This window comes from Oncorhynchus tshawytscha, linkage group LG04 (assembly GCF_018296145.1).
Source record: "Oncorhynchus tshawytscha isolate Ot180627B linkage group LG04, Otsh_v2.0, whole genome shotgun sequence".
Taxonomy (NCBI): Eukaryota; Metazoa; Chordata; class Actinopteri; order Salmoniformes; family Salmonidae; genus Oncorhynchus; species Oncorhynchus tshawytscha.
The window spans coordinates 43,239,012-43,260,572 of NC_056432.1; the positions used below are offsets into that span (position 1 = coordinate 43,239,012).

At 42.2% G+C, this 21,561-nt stretch overlaps 1 protein-coding gene across 1 annotated transcript in view; it reads left to right on the plus strand.

The window, feature by feature from the left end:
- Nucleotides 1-21,561, plus strand: part of LOC112249531 (collagen alpha-1(XXVII) chain B) — a 137,780-nt gene that overhangs the window by 82,556 nt on the left and 33,663 nt on the right. Inside the window, exons 14-27 of the mRNA XM_042320760.1 lie at nt 1,749-1,793; nt 2,691-2,744; nt 2,899-2,943; nt 3,442-3,495; nt 3,613-3,666; nt 4,760-4,813; nt 9,434-9,487; nt 10,943-10,996; nt 11,210-11,254; nt 17,073-17,126; nt 17,454-17,498; nt 18,068-18,121; nt 19,853-19,906; nt 21,179-21,232. Coding sequence (XP_042176694.1) covers nt 1,749-1,793; nt 2,691-2,744; nt 2,899-2,943; nt 3,442-3,495; nt 3,613-3,666; nt 4,760-4,813; nt 9,434-9,487; nt 10,943-10,996; nt 11,210-11,254; nt 17,073-17,126; nt 17,454-17,498; nt 18,068-18,121; nt 19,853-19,906; nt 21,179-21,232 — 720 coding nt within the window. The remainder of the gene's footprint in view (nt 1-1,748; nt 1,794-2,690; nt 2,745-2,898; nt 2,944-3,441; nt 3,496-3,612; nt 3,667-4,759; nt 4,814-9,433; nt 9,488-10,942; nt 10,997-11,209; nt 11,255-17,072; nt 17,127-17,453; nt 17,499-18,067; nt 18,122-19,852; nt 19,907-21,178; nt 21,233-21,561) is intronic.

Sequence of the window (21,561 nt, forward strand, 5' to 3'; positions counted from 1 at the left end):
GAAAACATTTAATAATTAAACAATAAAAAAAACGGTATTTTCTCATTATTATCTCGGCTACATGTCATATGCATACATTAGTACTTTACTCTGGATGTCATCTGTAGTGGATGTATGTTTTTAGTTCAGTATTTCGTATCTTAAAGCAGATTACAGCCAACAGGTCTCTTATTTGGCTCTGGGGACCTGTTCCCAGCAGTGTCTTTCAGGGCTTTTGCGAAGAGCCTGACTCTGTTCTTGCTGATGTGCACATGGTCATAGAAGTGATGAGGTTGAATGTCCTAGTGATGCACCAGATGCACCTTTGTCAGAGGGGAACAGGCCTGTGATACCTCTGTGTTGATGGTGCTCTGTGTTGATGGTGTCGATGACTCACGGATGATTCTGGCTGAAGCAAAATCTTTGGTAGCCACTTGGCTCAGAGCTCTGTCTAGGTTGTCCTTGCATGCTGTCACGTTGTTTGTCCTGGAGTAAATATGGATGTGTTCTGCCTCTTTCAGACTCTCCTCTGAGAGCAACTCCATGGCAGTGTATGTGGTGGGGCACCAGAGCTTGATGACTCTTTCCTGGCAGTGTGGCCGGGCTGGTGCCTGACGACCTCTTCCTCCAGCTCCTCTAGCTCTCTCTGCAGGTCTTGCAGGTGGCTGTGATCGACAGTGGTAGCCAGCATCTCTCTCAGGCGACGCACTTACATCCTGAGGGCCTGGTTGTCCTCCTCCAGTGCTCCCTGATGTCACTGGGCTGCTGTTTCCCCTGAGTCACCAGGCTGGTGTCTTCCTCTGTCGGGCTCTTGGCTTCTTCTGCTCTGGCAGGTCAATGATTTCTCCCTGAACTCAGAAAAGTCTCTTTCTAGAACAGATAGACTTTCTGAATGATTTGATGTCGGAGGAGAGTCTTAGAGAGACGAGTCTGCTGTCAGGGCTTGGAGGGGTTGTCTTCTCCTGGATTGTGATCTGTGGAGAGGCTGCTTGCTCCTTTGCTTCTTCTCTTAGGGACTATAAGTCTTCCTGGAATTTCCTCAGGCTGTTTTCCCTGGACCATGATGGTGCCGATATGATTAACGTTAACGGTGAGACAGGGGCAGTTTGTCCTCATTAATTTGTCCTCATTAATTGTTATCTTTTCAATGTTTTGGGTATTTCGTGCACAACAGGGTGCCAGGCTGAGGGGCTCTCAGTATGAAATAAGAGATTTATTGAGGTTTTCTTCCCCTATAGTATTGAGAAGTCTGCCACCAAGGTCTCGGGTGATTCTCTCCTTACTTTACTTTTAACATTTTTCCTTTGCCTTTAAGAGAGCAGACATCTGTATGGTATATAATCTCCAATTAGATTTTCTATTGCTGATTTCTTTACTAGCTCTTTCCAAGCTTGCTCAGCTTTCTTTTTATTTCAGTTCACAGATCAAGTATCTGTCTCTCTCTCGCTCTACCTGGAGAGGATGTGGGCATGACACGTAGCAGTGGGGTAGTTACCGGGGACAACAAGCCCTTCTCTGTGTGTCGCGCCAGCCCCCCTTTCATCAGCCTGCCCTGACCCGCGAGATGGGAGCTGGAGATTACACAAAAAGGGGGGACAACACACACCAAAACACACATTCTGAGAGCTAGGGTCTATCCCCTTCCTTCTACCAGAAGCGTAAGGAACACTGTGCCTCTCTTCTGCCTGTGTTTGTTTAGAATAGAGCTTATAACCTTAGAGAGAAATTCTCTCTCTCTCTCTCTCTCTCTCTCTCTCTCTCTCTCTCAGGGCGAGCTGGGAGCCCCTGGTCCTAATGGAGTGCCCGGGCTCATTGTGAGTATAAAAAGCCATGTGACATGTGCACTCTTAGAATTAAAGTGTTCCAAAACTGTCCCCATAGGAGAACCCTTTTTTCTTTACAGGTAGAACCTTTTGAGTTCCATGTAGAACCCTCTGTTCTACATGCAGAGTGTCCTAGAGAGTGCAGTGGAGCAGAGAGTGAAGGTGCACACTCTTAGAAAAAAAGGTGCTATCCAAAACCTAAAAGGGTTCTTCGGCTGTCCCCATAGGAGAACCCTTTTTTCTTTACAGGTAGAACCTTTTTGGTTCCAGGTAGAACCCTTTTTTGGTTCCAGGTAGAACATTTCGTGGTTCCATGTAAAACTCTCTGTGCTTCTAGATAGCACTTTTTTTCTAATTGTGCACCGTCACTCTCTGCTCCACTGCACTCTCTAGGACACTGATTGGTTTGGGGATGATGTTTATAATTAAGCAATAAGGCCTGAGGGGGTGTGATATATGGCCAATATACCACAGCTAAGGGCTGTTCATTTGCACGACGCAATGCGGACTGCTTGGATACAGACCCCAGCCATGGTATATTGGCCATATAACACAAACCCCAGGGATGCCTTATTGCTATTATAAACTGGTTACCAATGTAATTAGACCAGTAAAAATGACTGTTGTGTCATACCCGTGGTATACGGTCTGATATACCACGACTGTCAGCATTGCAAGGCTCGAACCACCCAGTTTATAATTTGTCTTGTTGATGATAAACAGATAAATATAAGTCCCAAATTTTGCCATATACTCTTGCTCTATCATTCAACTTAACTACTGTATACATATGTTAGGAATGTGCATGACATAATTGTCCTACAGCTGTAGGTCTGCATTTCCGTCTACAGTGTTCTAAGTGTGTGTTCTGTGTGTTGTTGGTGGCAGGGAGACATGGGTCCTTTAGGGATGATGGGTTTGCCAGGACCATGTGGACTCAAGGTAACTGACCTACTGCTTTACTCATGTCTACTGTACATGCTGTTACAAAATGTTGTAAATGTAATACAATGCAGGAGGTGTCATAATCTCAAGAGGGGTTTCTCTCGGCCCAACACCAGGCCTGTTTGCTCATCAGTGATTGGTTCAATTTCAGGGGGTACCAGGAAATCCAGGAGAACCAGGACTGAAAGGTGATAAGGTGATCTGAATACCTCATTATTAGCCTACTGTACGTAAATAAACCATCAGATCAAGTTATGCATGCCAAATAGTCTCGTCCACTAGCTGGCTCTCTGGGGAGGAGGTTACATGTGGTAAAACTACAGACATCTCTAGAAATCTGATTCAGGAACAGTTTAAGGACTTTCCGAAGCCTACAAGATGATACTCATCATCAATCATTGCAAATTTAGAGCTTGGGCTTGCTATGTGCTCCATGTATCACATATATGTATAAGCTACTGAGAAATGTGTGCTTTTCTTAGTAAAAATGCACATATTTGCTGAGCACAGCACGTGTATAACAATGGCAGATCTGCACTCGACAGGTCACCAGATGACATCCCTAGAGCTGCCTACTGGGCATACTGGATCTGCCTCATGCCCACAGCTGGCTATAGTACTCATCAATAGAGATGAGGATTTATAGTGTACATTTGTTAGTGTATTCTTAACCTTCTAACCTCTCATTCTTCAGGGTGAAGTTGGTCTTCCAGGGGAGCAAGGAGAGAATGGATTCCAAGGTGACAAGGTATTTCACTCCGCTACCACCTGACAGATGGTGCTGATGTTTGTCGTCTGAGTCTTTGTGTCTGGGTTTTAACTGTGGATAACTTCTTTTCACAGAAGTGCTCTCATTGTTTTACAGGGTATCCAGGGTTCACCTGGGTTGCTAGGTGTTCAAGGGAAACCAGGGCAACAGGTGAGTCCATTAACCTGTCGTGGCGTTGGATTGATTAATGTGACGACTGCTGTTCATCGAATGATTAACTGTTCATAATTACATGATTAAATGAATCAGGTAATTATTAACTCAGTAACCTGGGGCACCATGGGAAAGTTTGGCTTTATTGAGATTCTATTTCCCAAATTAACTCAACGAATATCAGAATATCGATTTTACAACAGTTGCTAATTAATTAATTTCCTCTACAGTCTCATTCTGAATGTCGCATAATCTGGGAATCTGCACAAACCTGAGTCCAACTAAATATGTCCGTACCACAACAATTGAGAAGATTATTTATTTACTAACAAGCTAAAATGATAAATAAAATATACATACACACAGTGTAGGCTATTGATTACTGATGTTGACACTTCTGTTGTTACCGGGTGTAACTCTGATTGTCCACACAATGGTAGTGTCCTTTCTCTTAGTGGTCTTGTTTCGCTCCCTTGTTCTGAAAGAGGGGTCTTCTGATGATGGCTAATCAGCCATATAGGTGGTTCCAGTGTGGGAATGAAAGCAATGTAGACACATGATTCCTTGGAGAGAATAACCGGGGGGTCCTGCTTGAATTCACCCTCTTAGACACAACTACTCATCCCTAGCATAGATTGTTAAAAGGTTCCTTTGTCGCCTTCAACCTCGTGTTGCGTTTTGGGGTTACAACTAATCGAACCTTGGCTGCAGCTCGTGGTCACCTAGTCATAATATTTATTCTTAACTCACATGTTTTATACCCTAGGGTCAGAAATGGGCGTATCCGCCTTTAGTGCAAGTTCTCTGGGCGTAACTAGTTACGAAGCAAGGTCTATATTTTACTCAGATCCAATTTAGACAACCAACTTCACATTTAATCTTTACAAAAACATTATCTTTGATCTGGACATTTTCCACACAACGTACATTATGCAAACATCAGGTACATTGTGAAAACTCTTCAAGTTACAATGTTTTCATTATAATGTCGTCATTTAACTTTTAATAACATTAAATAGAGACCTATCTGTGTACCTGGGACTATGTAAAGTATACTACTAGGTTATCACTTTTGAAATCTCTCCCCTAGGGGGTGACCGGTGACCAAGGACCTGATGGTATACCTGGCCCTCCTGGCCAAGAGGTAAGGATCTGTGTGTGGGTGGAAAGATTACACATGACTTATATCAAATCAAAAGTGATTTCTCACATGCCCCAAATACAGCAGGTATAGATAGACCTTACAGTGAAATGCTTACCCACAAGCCCTAAACCAACTAGGCAGTTAAGAAAAAAATAGGTGTTAAGAAAGTATTTACTAAATAAACTGAAGTAAACAATAAAAAAATGACCAATAATTAAAGAGCAAATAATTAAAGAGCAACAATTTAAAAAAATAAAAAAACATAATGAGGCTATATACAGGGAGTACCGGTACAGAGAAACAGGTTAGTCGAGTTAATATGTACATATGTAGAGGTAAAGTGACCATAAGTAGGTAATAAACAAAGAGGAGCACCAGTGTAAAAATGGGGTGGTGGTATTTGGTTAGCTGTTCAGGAGTCTTATGGATTTCAGGTAGAAGCTGTTAAGAAGCCTTTTGGACCTAGACTTGGCACACCGGTACCGCTTCCTGTGTGGTAGCAGATAGAACAGTCTATAATTAGGGTGGCAAGAATCTTTGGCAATTTTTAGGGCCTTCCTCTGGCACCGCCTGTATAGAGGTCCTGGATGGCTGGATGCTTGGCCATAGTGATGTACTGGAATGTACGCACTACCATCTGTAGTGCCTTGCGGTCAGAGGCCGAGCAGTTGCCGTACCAGGCGGTGATGCAAACTATCAGGATGCTCTCAGATGTAGAAGTTTTGGAGGATCTGAGGACCCATGCCAAATTTTTTCAGTCTCCTGAGGGGGAATAGGCGTTGTCGTGCCCTCTTCACAACTGTCTTGGTTTGTTTGGACCATTCTAGTTTGTTGGTGATGTGGACATCAAGGAACTTGAAGCTCTCAACCTGCTCATCCACTACAGCCCTGTGGATGAGAATGGGGGCGTGCTCGGTCCTCCTTTTTCTGTAGTCCACAATCATCTCCTTTGTCTTGATCACATTGAGGGAGAGGTTGTTATCCTGGCCTGACCTCCTCCTTACAGTCTTTCTCATCGTTGTCGGTGATCAGGCCTCCCATTGTTGTGTCGATGGCAAACTTAATGATGGTGTTGAAGTTGTGCTTGGCCATGCAGTCATGGGTGAACAGGGAGTGCAGGAGGGGACTGAGCACGCACCCCTGAGGGGCCCCCGTGTTGAGGATCAATGTGGCAACTGTGTTGTTACCTACCCTTACCACCTGGAGGTGGCACGTCAGGAAGACCAAGATCTAGTTGCACAGGGAGGCATTTAGTCCCAGAGTCTTTAGCTTAGTGATGAGCTTTGAGGGCACTATGGTGTTGAACGCTGAGCTGTAGTCAATGAATAGCATTCTCACATAGGTGTTCCTTTTGTCCAGGTGGGAAAGGGCAGAGTGGAGTGCAATAGAGATTGCGTCATCTGTGGATATGTTGGACCGCTATGCAAATTGGTGTTCTTGGGCACAGTGACTGCTTGAAACATGTTGGCATTACAGACTCAGACTCAGACTGGTTTAAAATGTCAGTGAAGACACTTGCCAGTTGGTCATGTCCTGGAGTACATGTCCTGGTAATCCGTTTGGCCCTGCGGCGTTGTGAATTTTGACCTGTTTAAATGTCTTAATCACATTGACTACGCAGAGCATGATCACACAGTCGTCCGGAACAGCTGATGCTCTCAAGCATGCTTCAGTGTTGCTTGCCTCGAAGCAACCATAGAAGGAATTTACATTGGGAAGAAAAATTATGTGAACCCTTGAGAATTACCTGGAATTCTGCATAAATTGGTCATAACATTTTATCTGATCTTCATCTAAGTCACAACAGTAGACAAACACAGTCTGCTTAAACACACAAACAATACATTTTCATGTCTTTATTCAACACACTGTGTAAACATTCACAGTGCAGGTTGGAAAAAGTATGTGAACCCTTGTATTTAATAAAATGTTGACCCTCCTTTGGCAGCAAGAACCTCAGCCAAACGTTTTCTGTATTTGCGGATCAGACCTGCACAACGGTCAGTAGGGATTTTGGACCATTCCTCTTCACAAAACTGTTTCAGTTCCACAATATTATTGGGAGGTCTGGTGTGAACCACTCTCGAGGTCATGCCACAGCATCTCAGTCGGGTTGAGGTCAGGACTGACTGGGCCACTCCAGAAGGCGTATTTTATTCTACTCAAGCCATTCTGTTGTTGATTTACTTCTGTCTTTTGGGCTGTTGTCCTGTTGCATCACCTAACTTCTGTTGAGCTTCAATTAGCAGACAGACAGTCTTACATTCTTCTGCAAAATGTCTTGATAAACTTGGGAATTCCTTTTCCATCGATGATAGCAAGCTGTCCAGGCCCTAAGGCAGCAAGGCAGCCCCAAACCATGATGCTCCCTCCACCATACTTTACAGTTGGGATGAGGTTTGTGATGTTGGTGTGGTTTGCCTTTTTTTCTCTCCACACATAGTGCTGTATGTTTCTTCCAAACACCACCACTTTAGTTTAATCTGTCCACAGAATATTTTGCCAGTAGCGCTGGAACATCCATGTGCTCTTTTGCGAACTTCAGACGTGCAACAATGTTTTTTTTGGACAGCAGTGGCTTCTTCCATGGTGTCCTCCCATGAACACCATTCTTGTTTAGTGTTTTATGTTTTGTAGACTCGGTAACAGAGATGTTAGCATCTTCCAGAGATTTCTGTAAGTCTTTAGCTGACACTCTAGGATTCTTCTTAACCTCATTGAGCATTCTGCGCTGTGCTCTTGCTGTCATCTTTGCAGGACGGCCACTCCTAGGGAGAGTAGCAACAGTGCTGGAATTTCTCCATTTATAGACAATTTGATTTACCATGGACTGACATTTAGAGATACTTTTGTAACCCTTTCCTGCTTTATGCAAGGGCAACAATTCTTAATCTTAGGTCTTCTGAGATCTCTTTTGTTCGAGGCATGGTTCACATCAGGCAATGCTTCGTGTGAATTGCAAACTCAAATTTTGTGAGTTTTTTTATGGGGCAGGGCAGCTCTAACCAAAATCTCCAATCTCGTGTCATTGATTCGACTCCAGGTTAGTTGACTCCTGACTCCAGTTAGCTTTTGGAGAAGTCATTAGACTAGGGGGTTCACATAATTTTTCCAACCCATACTGTGATTGTTTAAATGATGTATTCAATATAGACAACAAAAATACAATAATTTGTGCGTTATTAGTTTAAGCACACTGTGTTTGTCTGTTGTTGTGACTTAGATGAAGATCAGATCAAATTTTATGTCAAATATTTGCAGAAATGCAGGTAATTCCAAGAGTTCACATACTTTTACTTGCCACTGTAGCTTGTCTGGTAGGCTTGTCACTGGGCAGCTCAGGCTTTGTAGTCTGTAATAGTTTGCAAGCCCTGCCACATCTGACTAGCGTTCATTAATCACTGCAAATTGTTTGTCGGAGGGCATAGCGGGATTTCTTATAAGCTTCTGGGTTAGAGTCCTGCTCCTTGAAAGCGGAAGCTCTGCCCTTCAGCTCCGTGCAGATATTGCCTGTAATCCATGGCTTCTGGTTGGGGTATGTACGTACGCTCACTGTGGGGATGATGTCATCGATGCACTTATTGATGAAGCCAGTGAGTGATGTGGTGTTCTCCTCAATGCCATCGGAACAATCCCAGAACATATTCCAGTCTGTGCTAGCAAAACAATCCTGTAGCTTAGCATCTGCGTCATCTGACCACTTCCGTATTGAGCGAGTCACTGGTACTTCCTGCTTTAGTTTTAGTTAGTAAGCATGAATCAGGAGGATATAGTTATGGTCAGATTTGCCAAATGGAAGGTGAGGGAGAGCTTTGTACGCATCTCTGTGTGTGGAGTAAAGGTGATCTAGAGATTATTTTTCCTCTGGTTGCACATGTAACATGCTGGTACAAATTAGGGTAAACTGATTTAAGTTTCCCTGCATTAAAGTCTCCGGCCACTAGTAGCACCGCCTCTAGATTAGCATTTTATTTTTTGCTTATGACCTTATACAGCTCGTTGAGTGCTGTCTTAGTGCCAGCATCGGTTTGTGGTGGTAAATAGACAGCTACAAAAAATATACATGAAAACTCTCTTGGTAAATAGTGTGGCCTACAGCATATCATGAGATACTCTACCTCAGGCGAGCAAAACCTCGAGACTTCATTAATATTTGATTTTGTACACCAGCTGTTATTGACAAATAGACACAAACCACCACCCCTTGTCTTACTGGAGGCAGCTGTTCTATCTTGCCGATGCACGGAAAACCCAGCCAGCTGTATGTTATCCATGTTGTCGTTCAGCCACGACTCGGTGAAACATAAGATATTACAGTTTTTAATGTTCCGTTGGTAGGAAAGTCTTGATCGGAGTTCATGCAGTTTATTATCCAATGATTGCACGTTGGCTAATATGACTGATGGTAGAAGCAGGTTACCCACTCGCCTTCGGATTCTTACAAGGCACCCCGACCTATAACTCCTATATCTCAGTCTCTTCTTCATGCGAATGATGGGGATTTGGGCCTTGTCGGTGTCTGAAGTAAATCCTTTGTGTCCATCTCGTTAATTAAAAAATCTTTGTCTAGTACGAGGTGAGTAATGGATTATATTCAACCTGTTCTCTGGTTGTCCACAGGGTTTCCCAGGAGACATCGGCCCACCAGGTCACAACGGCCCTGAAGGCCCAAAGGTATGTATACTGGCACTATCTTTCTGCGTAGCTAGTAGTGTACCATTGTCTTATATCCAATGGTGCGATGATTCCATCTTCACACAGTTCATGGCAATGCGGTCGGTAAGAACGACACCATTTGTTTTAAAACATTGGTTGTGTACTTAAAAACCTCTTTTGGATAGGGGAGACGCTAGCGTCTCAACTGGCCAATTGCTGGGGGAAATGCAGAGTGCCAGATTCAAATAAAATGCTATAAAATTCAAACTTTCATTAAATCACACATGTAAGATACTCAATTAAAGCTACACTCGTTGTGAATCCAGCCAACATGTCAGATTTTAAAAATGCTTTTCGGCTAAAGCATAAGAAGCTATTATCTGATAGCCTGCACCATCTGCACCAGCAGTAAACAAAGGAGCTAGCATAGCAGGCACTACACAAAACGCTGAAATAAAATATAAAATATGCATTACCTTTGACGAGCTTCTTTTGTTGGCACTCCAATATGTCCCATAAACATCACAATTGGTCCTTTTGTTCGATTAATTCCGTCCATATATATCGAAAATGTCCATTTATAAAGCGCGTTTGATCAACAACAAAAAAACAGCTTACAAAAACTTAACGTCACTACAAAATATTTCAAAAGTTGCCTATAAACTTTTCCAAAATATTTTGTAATAGTTACCAAATTACTTTTGTAATTCAACGTTAGGTATTTTTAAATGTTAATAATCAATCAAATTGTAGATGGGGCAATCTGTATTCAATACAGGAAAGAAAAGAAACCAGCACTGCTTTTCACGTCTTGCGCAACTCACAAAGTGTCCCCAGTTCCGAGTTGGCCTATTTCTTCATAACACAAAGGAATAACCTCAATCATATTCCAAAGACTGGCGACATAAAGTGGAAGCGGTAGGAACTGAAAATAGGTTCCTATTAAATATCCAATGGCAAAGACAATATAGGGAACAGAGAGGGGGAAAAAAATAAAAAATCTCAACAGTTATTCCTCAGGGTTTTGCCTGCTACATAAGTTCTGTTATACTCACAGACATGATTCAAACAGTTTTAGAAACTTCAGAGTGTTTTCTATCCAAATATATGAATAATATGCATATCTTATATTCTTGGCATGAGTAGCAGGAAGTTGAAATTGGTCACGCTATTTATCCAAAAGTGACAATTCTGCCCCCTAGCTTTAAGAGGTTTTAACATCCTCATTTGGTGTAGTCGGCTGGATCAAGCACTTCTATGAGCAAGTGTTGAGAAGTGGTCTGAGAGGTTCAGTTGGTTTTTAGTGAATACAAAGAACGGTGGGTGGCAAAGACAAGGCGCATGGACCTTTGAGGCCTTTTCTGGGGACTGTGGTGACTGCTGGGGACCAGTCCTGTTTTACTGCCAGTGGTGCATCATGGATAGCAACATGGGTTCCTTATGCAATCTAACATTCTGTATCATTCTCCTCAGGGGAAGCCAGGGAACAGAGGATTACCAGGGCCTAGAGGAACAGCTGGACTAGAGGTGGGATTGTCTTTAGTGTTCTGTATTTACTAAACATGTCAAGATTTAGTCTTACTTTGGCTATGTATGTAGAATGTATGTATGAGATAAGACAGAAATCTGGCATTGCCACATAGGCCAGAGAAAATACAAAGTGTTTTTTATGCATTTATGCATTTTATGCATTATGCTTTTGTCCCTGCCTTGACCCTCTGTCTCCATATTGTTTTCCAGGGCGATGAGGGGCCACTGGGACCACCTGGGTCAACAGGACCAGAGGTGAGTGCTAATTGGACAGCTCAGAACCAAAACAAGGAAGTCAGAAAACACAATATGGGTCACTCAGCACATGAAAACACCCAAATGTTCATCTCCACCATCAAAAAGCCTGTTTCATAACAATGGCACTTCAGAGTGGGAGGCAATTTGCTGCAGTCCATGTTTAAATCCAGCTGAATCACTATGATCTGGTTAGCTACATACCAGCAGCACTTGGCTAGCTGTCAGTCTATTGTGCAGAAAATCTATTTTGATAGATGGCTCAACGCTTATTGTGCATTTGTGGCAACGGTTTGGTCAGTAAAATTGCTGTGCTACCACCACATGGTGCTCATCTGTGATACAAAAACAACACCATTGGAAGAGATGGGATTATAAAAAACAAAGCTTTATGGTTTTAAACCAATGAAAATAAAGTCACTCATTTATGCACCTAGTCAGCTATCCCAGTTAGAGAATTATGATTTCTTTGAAATAAGAAACTGTCCAAATGTCTGCTTCCTGCATTCATTTTTAAAGTTGTTGCTTTTGGAACGCTGCCATTTTGCTAAACACTGATAGTAAATGTCAAGCCTCATTAAAATACTGAACATTTTATTTTAAAAAACGTCAGTTGGAATGGCTGTTGTGAAATGATAACTCTTCGATCTCGCTTGCCTAATATTTTGTGAGCTTGTTAAGTCAAACTCCTTCAACGTAGACAGATAGATTTCCCATTCCTTACTCTAAATAATCATAAACATCTGGATATCTATGAGGATAGACTCTCTCTTTCTCTTCTCCTAGATCCATTAAGCTAGGTCTGAAAGCCAAACGTCTGATTGTGTCAGTTAGTGTATGCATCCCAAATGGCACCCTATTCCCTATAAAGTGCACTACTTTTGACCAGGGGTCTAGTGGCCCTGGTCAAAAATAGTGCACTATATAGGGAATAGGGTTCCATTTGGGATATAGACAGTAGCCTTGGATTCCACCATACTGCATCTTCCTGCAGAGACATCCAATTTGCATCCATCATAGCCTGAATAGAGAGTTAATCTGGAGTCACCCGAAGTTCATACATCTGACTAAGCACATTAAATAACAGAGGATTCTAAACTGCCATCTCCAAAAGATGGAAACCACAACGAACTGAATATACTGATTCAATATAACACATAACACATTTGATCCAGTTATAGTTTAAAGGCCCAGTGCAGTCAAAATGACGTTTTCCTGTGTTTAAATATCATAACAGCTGATGAAACTAAGACTGTAACAGTGTGAAGAAATGTGATCTGTGTTATTTCCTGATAATTGCTGGTTGAAAATGCAATACAAGACCTTCTAATCAGCAGGTTTGCATGCACAGAAAGTTTGGCTTTCCATGGTGACATCAACATGCAGGAAATTGGTTAATAGGCCAATTCCAAACCTCTCTGCCAATTTCTCCTCCCCACTCAGACCACTCCCAGACAGTCCTAGCAAAGTTCTTGCTTGAGAAGTAGTTTTTTGGTTAAAAAAAATATTTTTGCCCATTTTAATGGAAGTAGCTAGGTTTCCATACAATTGTCGACAGATTTTCAGAATATTCTAAAATCTGCATTAAGAAAACATTTGCATTTTCCCACTAGTGCTGTGTTTCCACCAAACTGTGTGCAATGAGGTAGTGAACACAACATTTTCTTTTTCGCTTTTGTTTAAAAAAAAAATCTGAAATTCAATGTGTTTCCATCGCATTTTCAACACTACCAATAGTTTTGTCAGAAACACTGGTGCATTAAATAGCAAATGTGCCGACTCTGGTCTTGGCACCTGCGCTCCAGCCAGCAGTTTGCAGATACAGTGCAGGCGGCTAGTATACATGATGAGATTAGAATGGACAAGTGCAAGAATGTTTTTATTTGTCATACAGTAGTCAAGCATTGACCATCATGTCACCAGAATAAGACCCCCGGAGCATCAAGCTCATCACCGCGCAGTTTCACCACCCTGTGAAGTTCATCATAACTTACATCTATAGCCCAATACAGTAAATTGCATTGTTTCCCAAGTCATGGTGGCAGGATGACACACCATACCATTGTGTGACTCCAAGTTTACAGCGACATGTGCAAATATTTATATAATAATCATCATAAAGGTTTTTCCATCGCCATTTATCGCATGATACATTTTACAGACACAAACAGATCCCACCGTGTCAAACTAATAAATTATCTGTTGGCATTTCGGAAAAAGTATCCAAAGTTCCTGTTTCCATCACAGCTGTCGAGATTTTTTTTTTGTTTTCATGCGGTATGACTTTACTCTCATAAAAACTGTGGATGGAAAGAAACCTAGTTAGTAAAGTACTTATTTGTTACCCAGAAATGATTTCATATTGATATAAAAATGTCTGCATTGGGCCTTTAATACTGTAACGCATTAGGGAACTTTGATGCTGAATTGTTTATGAGTCATTGAAAAATATAGAGTGGGATAGGGACGTTTCTATTCTCGGCCAGGAAAAAGCCTTTAGCAAAAACCATACAAAAGTATCACAGATTTTTTTGCACGTTAAACTTTGACAATAGCGGAAGACATTCCACCAAATTTGTGTAAAAGCTGAGTGCTTTGTTGGCGCTCTTAATAACTTTTTGGAATATTTTCTTATCACTCATTCTAAATAATAAAGACATTAATCATGTCACTCACTGGTTTCAGGAAGATAAGACAGTATACGAATTAGTCCATAAGGGGAAACATCTTGGACACACAATGGAGGTGTATGAAAGTATCATTGCAAACTTCCTCATTTGCAAATATCAATACAGACACACATCAAGTCTTGAATCTAGGTTCTACTTACCGTATTATGTGTAGTAATGTAGATTTGGTAGTAGTGACTGTAAGGTACAATACTGTGGTTCTACTTACAATACGACGGTAGTAGGCCTGATTACCAACAACAACGAGGCAGCCTACAAGGAGGAGCCAGGCACTCTGACGGTGTGGTGCCAAGTAAACTCTCCCTCAATGTTAGCAAAACAAAGGAGCTAATTGTGGATTTCAGGAGGAACCAGGCTAGACACGCTCCCATCCTCAACAATGGGGCCGCCATGGCATACATATCTCAGAGAAGATTAATGTCACGTGTGCTCCCTCTCCGGCCTCTAGGTCTCCAGGCTCCTCGTTATGGCGCACACCAGTCACCATCATTACGCGCAACTGCGCGTCATCAGACTCACCTGGAATGCATCACCTCCTTTATTACCTGCCCTATATACAGTTGAAGTCGGAAGTTTACATACACCATAGCCAAATACATTTAAACTCAGTTTTTCACAATTCCTGACATTTAATCCTAGTAAAAATTCCCTGTTTTAGGTCAATTAGGATCACCACTTTATTTTAAGAATGTGAAATGTCAGAATAATAGTAGAGAGAATTATTTATTTCAGCTTTTATTTCTTTCATTCCCAGTGGGTCAGAGCTTTACATACACTCAATTAGTATTTGGCCTTTAAATTGTTTAACTTGTGTCAAATGTTTAGGGTAGCCTTCAATAACCTTCCCACAATAAGTTGTGTGAATTTTGTCCCATTCCTCCTGACAGAGCTGGTATAACTGAGTCAGGTTTCTAGGCCTCCTTGCTCGCACACACAGTTCTGCCCACAGATTTTCTATGGGATTGAAGTCAGGGCTTTGTGATGGCCACTCCAATACCTTGACGTTGTTTTCCTAAAGCCATGTTGCCACAACTTTGCTTGCAAGTATGCTTGGGGTCATTGTTCATTTGGAAGACCCATTTGCGACCAAGCTTTAACTTCCTGACTGATGTCTTGAGATGTTGCTTCAATATATCCACATAATTGTCCTGCCTCATGATGCCATCTATTTTGTGAAGTGCACCAGTCCCTCCTGCAGCAAAACACCCCCACAACATGATGCTGCCACCCCCTTGCTTCACGGTTGGGATGGTGTTCTTCGGCTTGGAAGCCTCCCCCTTTTTCCTCCAAACATAATGATGGTCATTATGGCAAGACAGTTCTATTTTTGTTTCATCAGACCAGAGGACATTTATCCAAAAAGTACGATCTTTGTCCCCATGTGCAGTTGCAAACCGTAGTCTGGCTTTTTGGCCCATGGCGTTTATACTTGCGTACTATTGTTTGTACAGATGAACGTGGTACCTTCAGGTGTTTGGAAATTGGTCCGAAGGATGAACCAGACTTGTGGAGGTCTAAACAATTGTTGGAAAAATTACTTGTGTTAATGCACTAAGTAGATGTCCTAACTGACTTGCCAAAACTATAGTTAGTTAACAAGAAAGTTTTGAAGTGGTTGAAAAACCAGTTTTAATGACTCCAACCTAAGTGTATGTAAACTTTCAACTTCAACTGTATGTCACTCCCTTTGGTTCTGTTTATTTTATTAAAACACTCACTCCCTGAACTTGCTTTCCGACTCTCCGTCCACATCGTTACAGAATGACACCTCACCAAACGGAAGCGTCAGGGGGTGATTTTTATTAGATTGTTTTGTTTTTGGAGGTGATATCGGATCCGGGTGTCCGAACCGGAGCTACCTGGGAGGCCTCGGCTGGTTTGTTGGGTTCCCCTGCCTCAACTGGCTCGACGGGTTTCCATACCTCAGCTGGCACGATAGGCTCCCATGCCTCAGCTGGCTCGATGGGCTCCCATGCCTCAGTTGGTGAACAGGTTCCCGTGCCTTGACTGAAGCAACCGGGGAGATCTCAGCTGGCTCATCAGGCCCTTACGCCTCAGCCGGTTTGTTAGGTTTCTGTCTAAGCGGAGGTGACCGGTCGCAGAAGCAGAGGCGACCGGTCGCACACCTGTCACCATCGTTATGCGCACCTGCGCATCATCAGACTCACCTGGACAGCATCACCTCCTTGATTACCTGCATTATATATGTCACTCTCTTTGGTTCCTTCCCCAGGTGTCTTTGTTTTTGTTTAAGATTCATGTCTATGTGCTGTTAGTGTTTCTTGTTTGTATTATGTTCTGTTTATTTTATTAAAACTCACTCCTTGAACTTGCTTCCCGACTCTCAGCGCACATCGTTACAATTAATTATGTAACCACATGGACACCGTGGTGAAGAAGTCACGACAGCGACTCCTCAAACTCAGGATTCTGAAGAAATTCAGCCTGTCCCTGAGGGCCCTCAGTGTTCTACAGGAGCACCATCGAGAGCATACTGTTAGGCTGCATCACAGCCTAGGGTGGCAACTCCACCACTGTGAACCGCAATGCGCTTCAGAGTGTGATGCTTGCAGCCGAACGCACCATTGGGTGCACACTGCCTGCCCTACAGGACACCTACAACACCAGGTGTTGCAGGAAGGCCAAGATGATCATCAGGGACCCCAGCTACCCAAGCCATGCCCTGTTCTCCCTACTTCAATCAATCTGACACGGGTAGTACAGGAGCATCATCGCAAAAAACTGGAAGACTGGCCAATAGTTTATACCCTCAGACCATCAGGCTGCTGAATAGCCACCACTAGTCAGCTACCTGCTCGCCCCTCCCCCTACTACTCCCCATATGGATTTTCTCCCCCACCCCCTTAACAGTCACTACTCTGCCTCCCCCCAATGTATTTATTCATCACTGCAACAGTTGTTATGATGTGTATATACTGCTATTTCTATTTAGATTGTTTTTCTTATTGCCATTTTCATTATTTTATTAAAATTAGTCCTTCATGAACTCGGAGTCTAAGATTTTCACTGTACCCTGCAATCACACCTGCAACCCTGTACATGTGACTATTAATCACTCTGAATCTGATGAAGTACTGTACTATGGTTCATGTTTGTCTTCTGTTCAGGGCAGACCTGGAAGGCATGGATTCCCGGGGGAAACAGGAACCGAAGGATTGAAGGTCAGATCCTATTGAAACGATGCACCATTCAACTGGCTGAGTGTCTCTCTCTCGCCATCCGCCTGAGTCTATCACTATCACTGTCATCTGTTGTTAAACATGGTCTCCCATGCTCTCTCTGCCTGTTTCTCTTTGTCTCTCTTGGCCTGTTTCTCTCTTTCTGTCTCTCTTTATCCCAACCTGTAAAGTCTTATTTAACTGTGTAAATTTGACATACATTTTCTACTACCAGGTGAACTGCCCTCTCACCACATTCTCTCTGGCTGATCTGAGCTTTAAAAAGGTCTGAATCTGTTGATGGAATGCTAATTCTGTCTTCTGCTATAGGGTGAGACGGGAATAACTGGAGAGGTCGGAAAGCTTGGAGAGAGGGTAAAGGCTTCTCTCTCTGTCTCTCACTGTTTCTTTACTTTACTCTGTATGTGTGTACTGTGTACTCGGAGTCTCTCTCTCTCTCTCGCTCTCTCTGTTTGTTTACTTTACTCTGTGTGTGTACTGTGTACTCGGAGTCTCTCTCTCTCTCTCTCTCTCTCTCTCTCTCTCTCTGTTTGTTTACTTTACTCTGTGTGTGTACTGTGTACTCGGAGTCTCTCTCTCTCTCTCTCTGTTTGTTTACTTTACTCTGTGTGTGTGTACTGTGTACTCGGAGTCTCTCTCTCTCTCTCTCTCTCTCTGTTTGTTTACTGTACTCTGTGTGTGTACTGTGTGTGTGTACTGTGTACTCGGAGTCTCTCTCTCTCTCTGTTTGTTTACTGTACTCTGTGTGTGTACTGTGTGTGTGTACTGTGTACTCGGAGTCTCTCTCTCTCTCTGTTTGTTTACTGTACTCTGTGTGTGTACTGTGTGTGTGTGAGTTTGTGTTTTGCTTTTGCCCCACTGCTCCAAAGGCAATGGTGTAAGTACAGGACTTTGACTGTCTTTTCCTGTGTTGCTCTCTGTAGGGACTTGTGGGTTTTATCGGGCCTAATGGGGAGACAGGCCTAGCAGGAGAAAAGGTTAGATGTGCATCTTTACGTTAGACATTACAGGAAGACTTCTCATGTCATATATCTTATGTTGCCATATTGAAAGTGATTCTGATTCATATATGTTATTGTTCTACTTTCCCAGCGTGCTAAACTGGTTGAGATTATGCTATTACAGACAGTTGTAATCTGGTTCTAATGAAGCAATTTCAACCAGTTTTGCCTGCTGGGATTGCTTCCTGTTGATGTCTTGAGATTTACAGTGCCTTCTTGACTTTTTTCACATAAATTTTGTTAAATTGAGATTTTTGGGTTTTACTGTCCAACACACAATACTCCATAATGTCAAAGTGGAATTATGTTTTTCAAAATGTTTAGAAATGTATTAAAAAAAAATGTCAAGCTGAAATGTCTTGAGTCAAAGTATTAAACAATTTCAGAAGTACAAATGTGCTTAACTAGTCACATAATACGTTGCAGGAACTCACTGTGCAATAATAGTGCTATGTGATTTAAAAAAATAAAAAATAAATTTTAGAAAAGCAGACATTGAATATCCCTTTGAGTATAGTGAAGTTATTAATTACACTTTGGTGTATCAATACATCCAGTCAATACAAAGATACAAACAAAGGAAAACACTCAGGGATTTTGCCTTTAGGCAAATGTTGACTTTAAAACAGTTACAGAGTTTAATGGCTGTGAAAGGAGAACACTGAGGATGGATCAACAACATTGTAGTTACTGCACAATACTAACCTAAATGACAGAGTAAAAAGAAGGAAGCCTGTACAGAATCAAAATATTCAAAAACATGCATCCTGTTTGCAATAAGGCACTAAAGTAAAACTGCAATAAATGTGGCAAAGAAAGAACTTGAACCTGATAACGAAGCGTTATGTTTGGGGCAAATCTAACAACACATCCTTGAGTATCACTCTTCATATTTTCAAGCATGGTGGTGGCAGCATCATGTTATGGGTATGCTTGTCACGGCAAGGACTAGGGAGTAAAAATAAATGGAATATAGTTAAGCACAGGAAGAGGAAAACCTGGTTCAGTCTGCTTTCCAACAGACACTGGGAGACAAATTAACATTTCAGCTGGACAATAACCTAAAATTCAAGGCCAAATATACACTGGAGTTGCTTACCACGATGACATTGAATGCTCCTGAGTGGCATAGTTACAGTTTTGACTTAAATAGGCTTCAAAATCTGTAAAGATTTGAAAATGGCTGTCTAGCAATGATCAACAACCAACTTGACAGAGCTTGAAGGGTTTTAAAAATAATAATGTGCAAATATTGTACAATTCAGGTGTGCAAAGCTCTTAGACTTACCCAGAAAGATTCACAGCTGTAATCACTGGCAAAGGTGATTCTAACATGACTCAGGGGTGTGAATACTTATGTAAATTGAATATTTCTGTATTTAATTTTCAATAAATGTGCAAATAATTCTGAAAGCATGTTTTCACTTTGTCATTTTGGGCTATTGTGTGTCGATGGGTGAGGGGAAAAAATAAGATTTAATCCATTTTGAATTCAGGCTGTAACACAACAAGATGTGGAATAAGTCAAGGGTTATGAATACATTCTGAAGGCAATGTAACTATTACCCTGGGTTTCCCCTGACCTTGTGACCTGACTAGGACTAACACCAGGCCCAGAGTTTTTCCTAGTCAGGTCATGTGGTCAGGAAAAAATCCTGGCCTTACCTATGTAATACAGGGTCCTTATAGTTATGTTTGTTTTCCCAGGGGGACCGTGGGGAGATGGGCTTGCCTGGACCGCCAGGGGAAAAGGGGGCGATGGTAAGGAGTAAGTCTGGACCCCGTCTGTCTTCCAAGGGGCATTCAACTCTATATGGGTCGGGTAATGTTCCATGTGGGGGTCTAGGGTTAGGACAGGGTGTCATGTTGGGGCTTGGCGATAAGGAATGGGGTACTAAGATAGGTATCACTGAAAAAGAGTTATGTATTGAGCTTGTATATCTTGTATGAAATTAAGTTTTTGTTAGGTCATACTGGCCGACTTCATGTTGAGATGAACTGTAGCGAGAAGAGTATTTATGTTGGATCTAAGTGTGCAGAAGTTTCCAAATAAGTTATTTTTATATCTAATCTCAATACAATCCTCTCAACTCAATACCCAGTATGGTAAAAGCAGAAACATTTGCTTACACAGCTGAAAGGCAGCTGGAGGTGCCATATTGTTTGCATCTTCAGGTAACTGCCAAAATAATGGAAACAGTGAGTGATACAAGGTATATTGAAGGTATATTGAAAGCAGGTTCATCCACACAGGTGTGGTTCCTGAGTTAATTAAAAGCAATTAATATCCCATTATGCTTAGGGGCATGTCACTGAATGGTTTGATAAGTCACCAGATCTCAAACCAATTTAACACTTATGGGAAATTCTGGGGTGGTGCCTAAGACAGTGTTTTCCACCACTATCAACGAAACACCAAATTATGGCATTTCTGGTGGAAGAATGGTTTCGCATCCCTCCAGTAGAATCTATGCCAATTGACGCTGTTTTGGCTTGTGGTGGCCCAAGGCCAATTAAAACACTTTATGTTGGTGTTTCCCTTATTTTGGCAATTATCTGTGGTCACTAGAGATTCCATGGCACTTATTGTAAGAGTAGGGGTGTTAACCCCGGTGTCCTGGTTAAATTCCCAATCTGGCCCACATATCATCATGGCCAACTAATGATCCCCAGCTTCCAATTGGCTCATTCATCCCCCCTCCTATCCCCTGTAACTATTCCCGCGGTCGTTGCTGTAAATGAGAATGTGTTCTCAGTCAACTTAGTTGTTTTTACTCAAGCTGTTTATTGTATGACAACTGGAGTAGGCCAGATACAGTATAACTCCGTACCTAAACTAACAAACTGTCCAGTCAGCCACATCATGCAGGCTAAGAATAGATACATTACATCAAAATTGTTGAACAGACAACATATTGTCAATAGTCACCAGTTCAATTTCAGTATTATTTAGAGTATGTAAAAAAGGGGTTACATGGGTTTGAAGTATGATGGATGTCTTCATGGTGTTGTGGTGTTCTGTCTGTCTATCAGGGTCATCCCGGAACTCCTGGAAAGTGTGGCCCCTCTGGACCGCTAGGGATACCAGTAAGTAAAGCCTGCTCACTTTACCTTTCTGGGACCGGTTTCCCGGACCCAGATTAAGCCTAATCCTGGACTAAAAACAACTTTCAATGGAGATTTTTGTTGTTGTCCATGGAGTAGTCTTAAATTGGGTCTGTCAAACCGGCCCATAAGGTTATGGTACTATTTTAAACGTCCTGTGCCCTCTAGATTTACGAGAACAAACCCCATCACACCAACACTACTCTAAAATACCATCCTTTGTCATTTGCATTTGGCGGTCTAAGGCACTGCATCTCAGTGCAAGAGGTGTCACTATGGTACCTGGTTCGAATCCAGGCTCTATCACATCT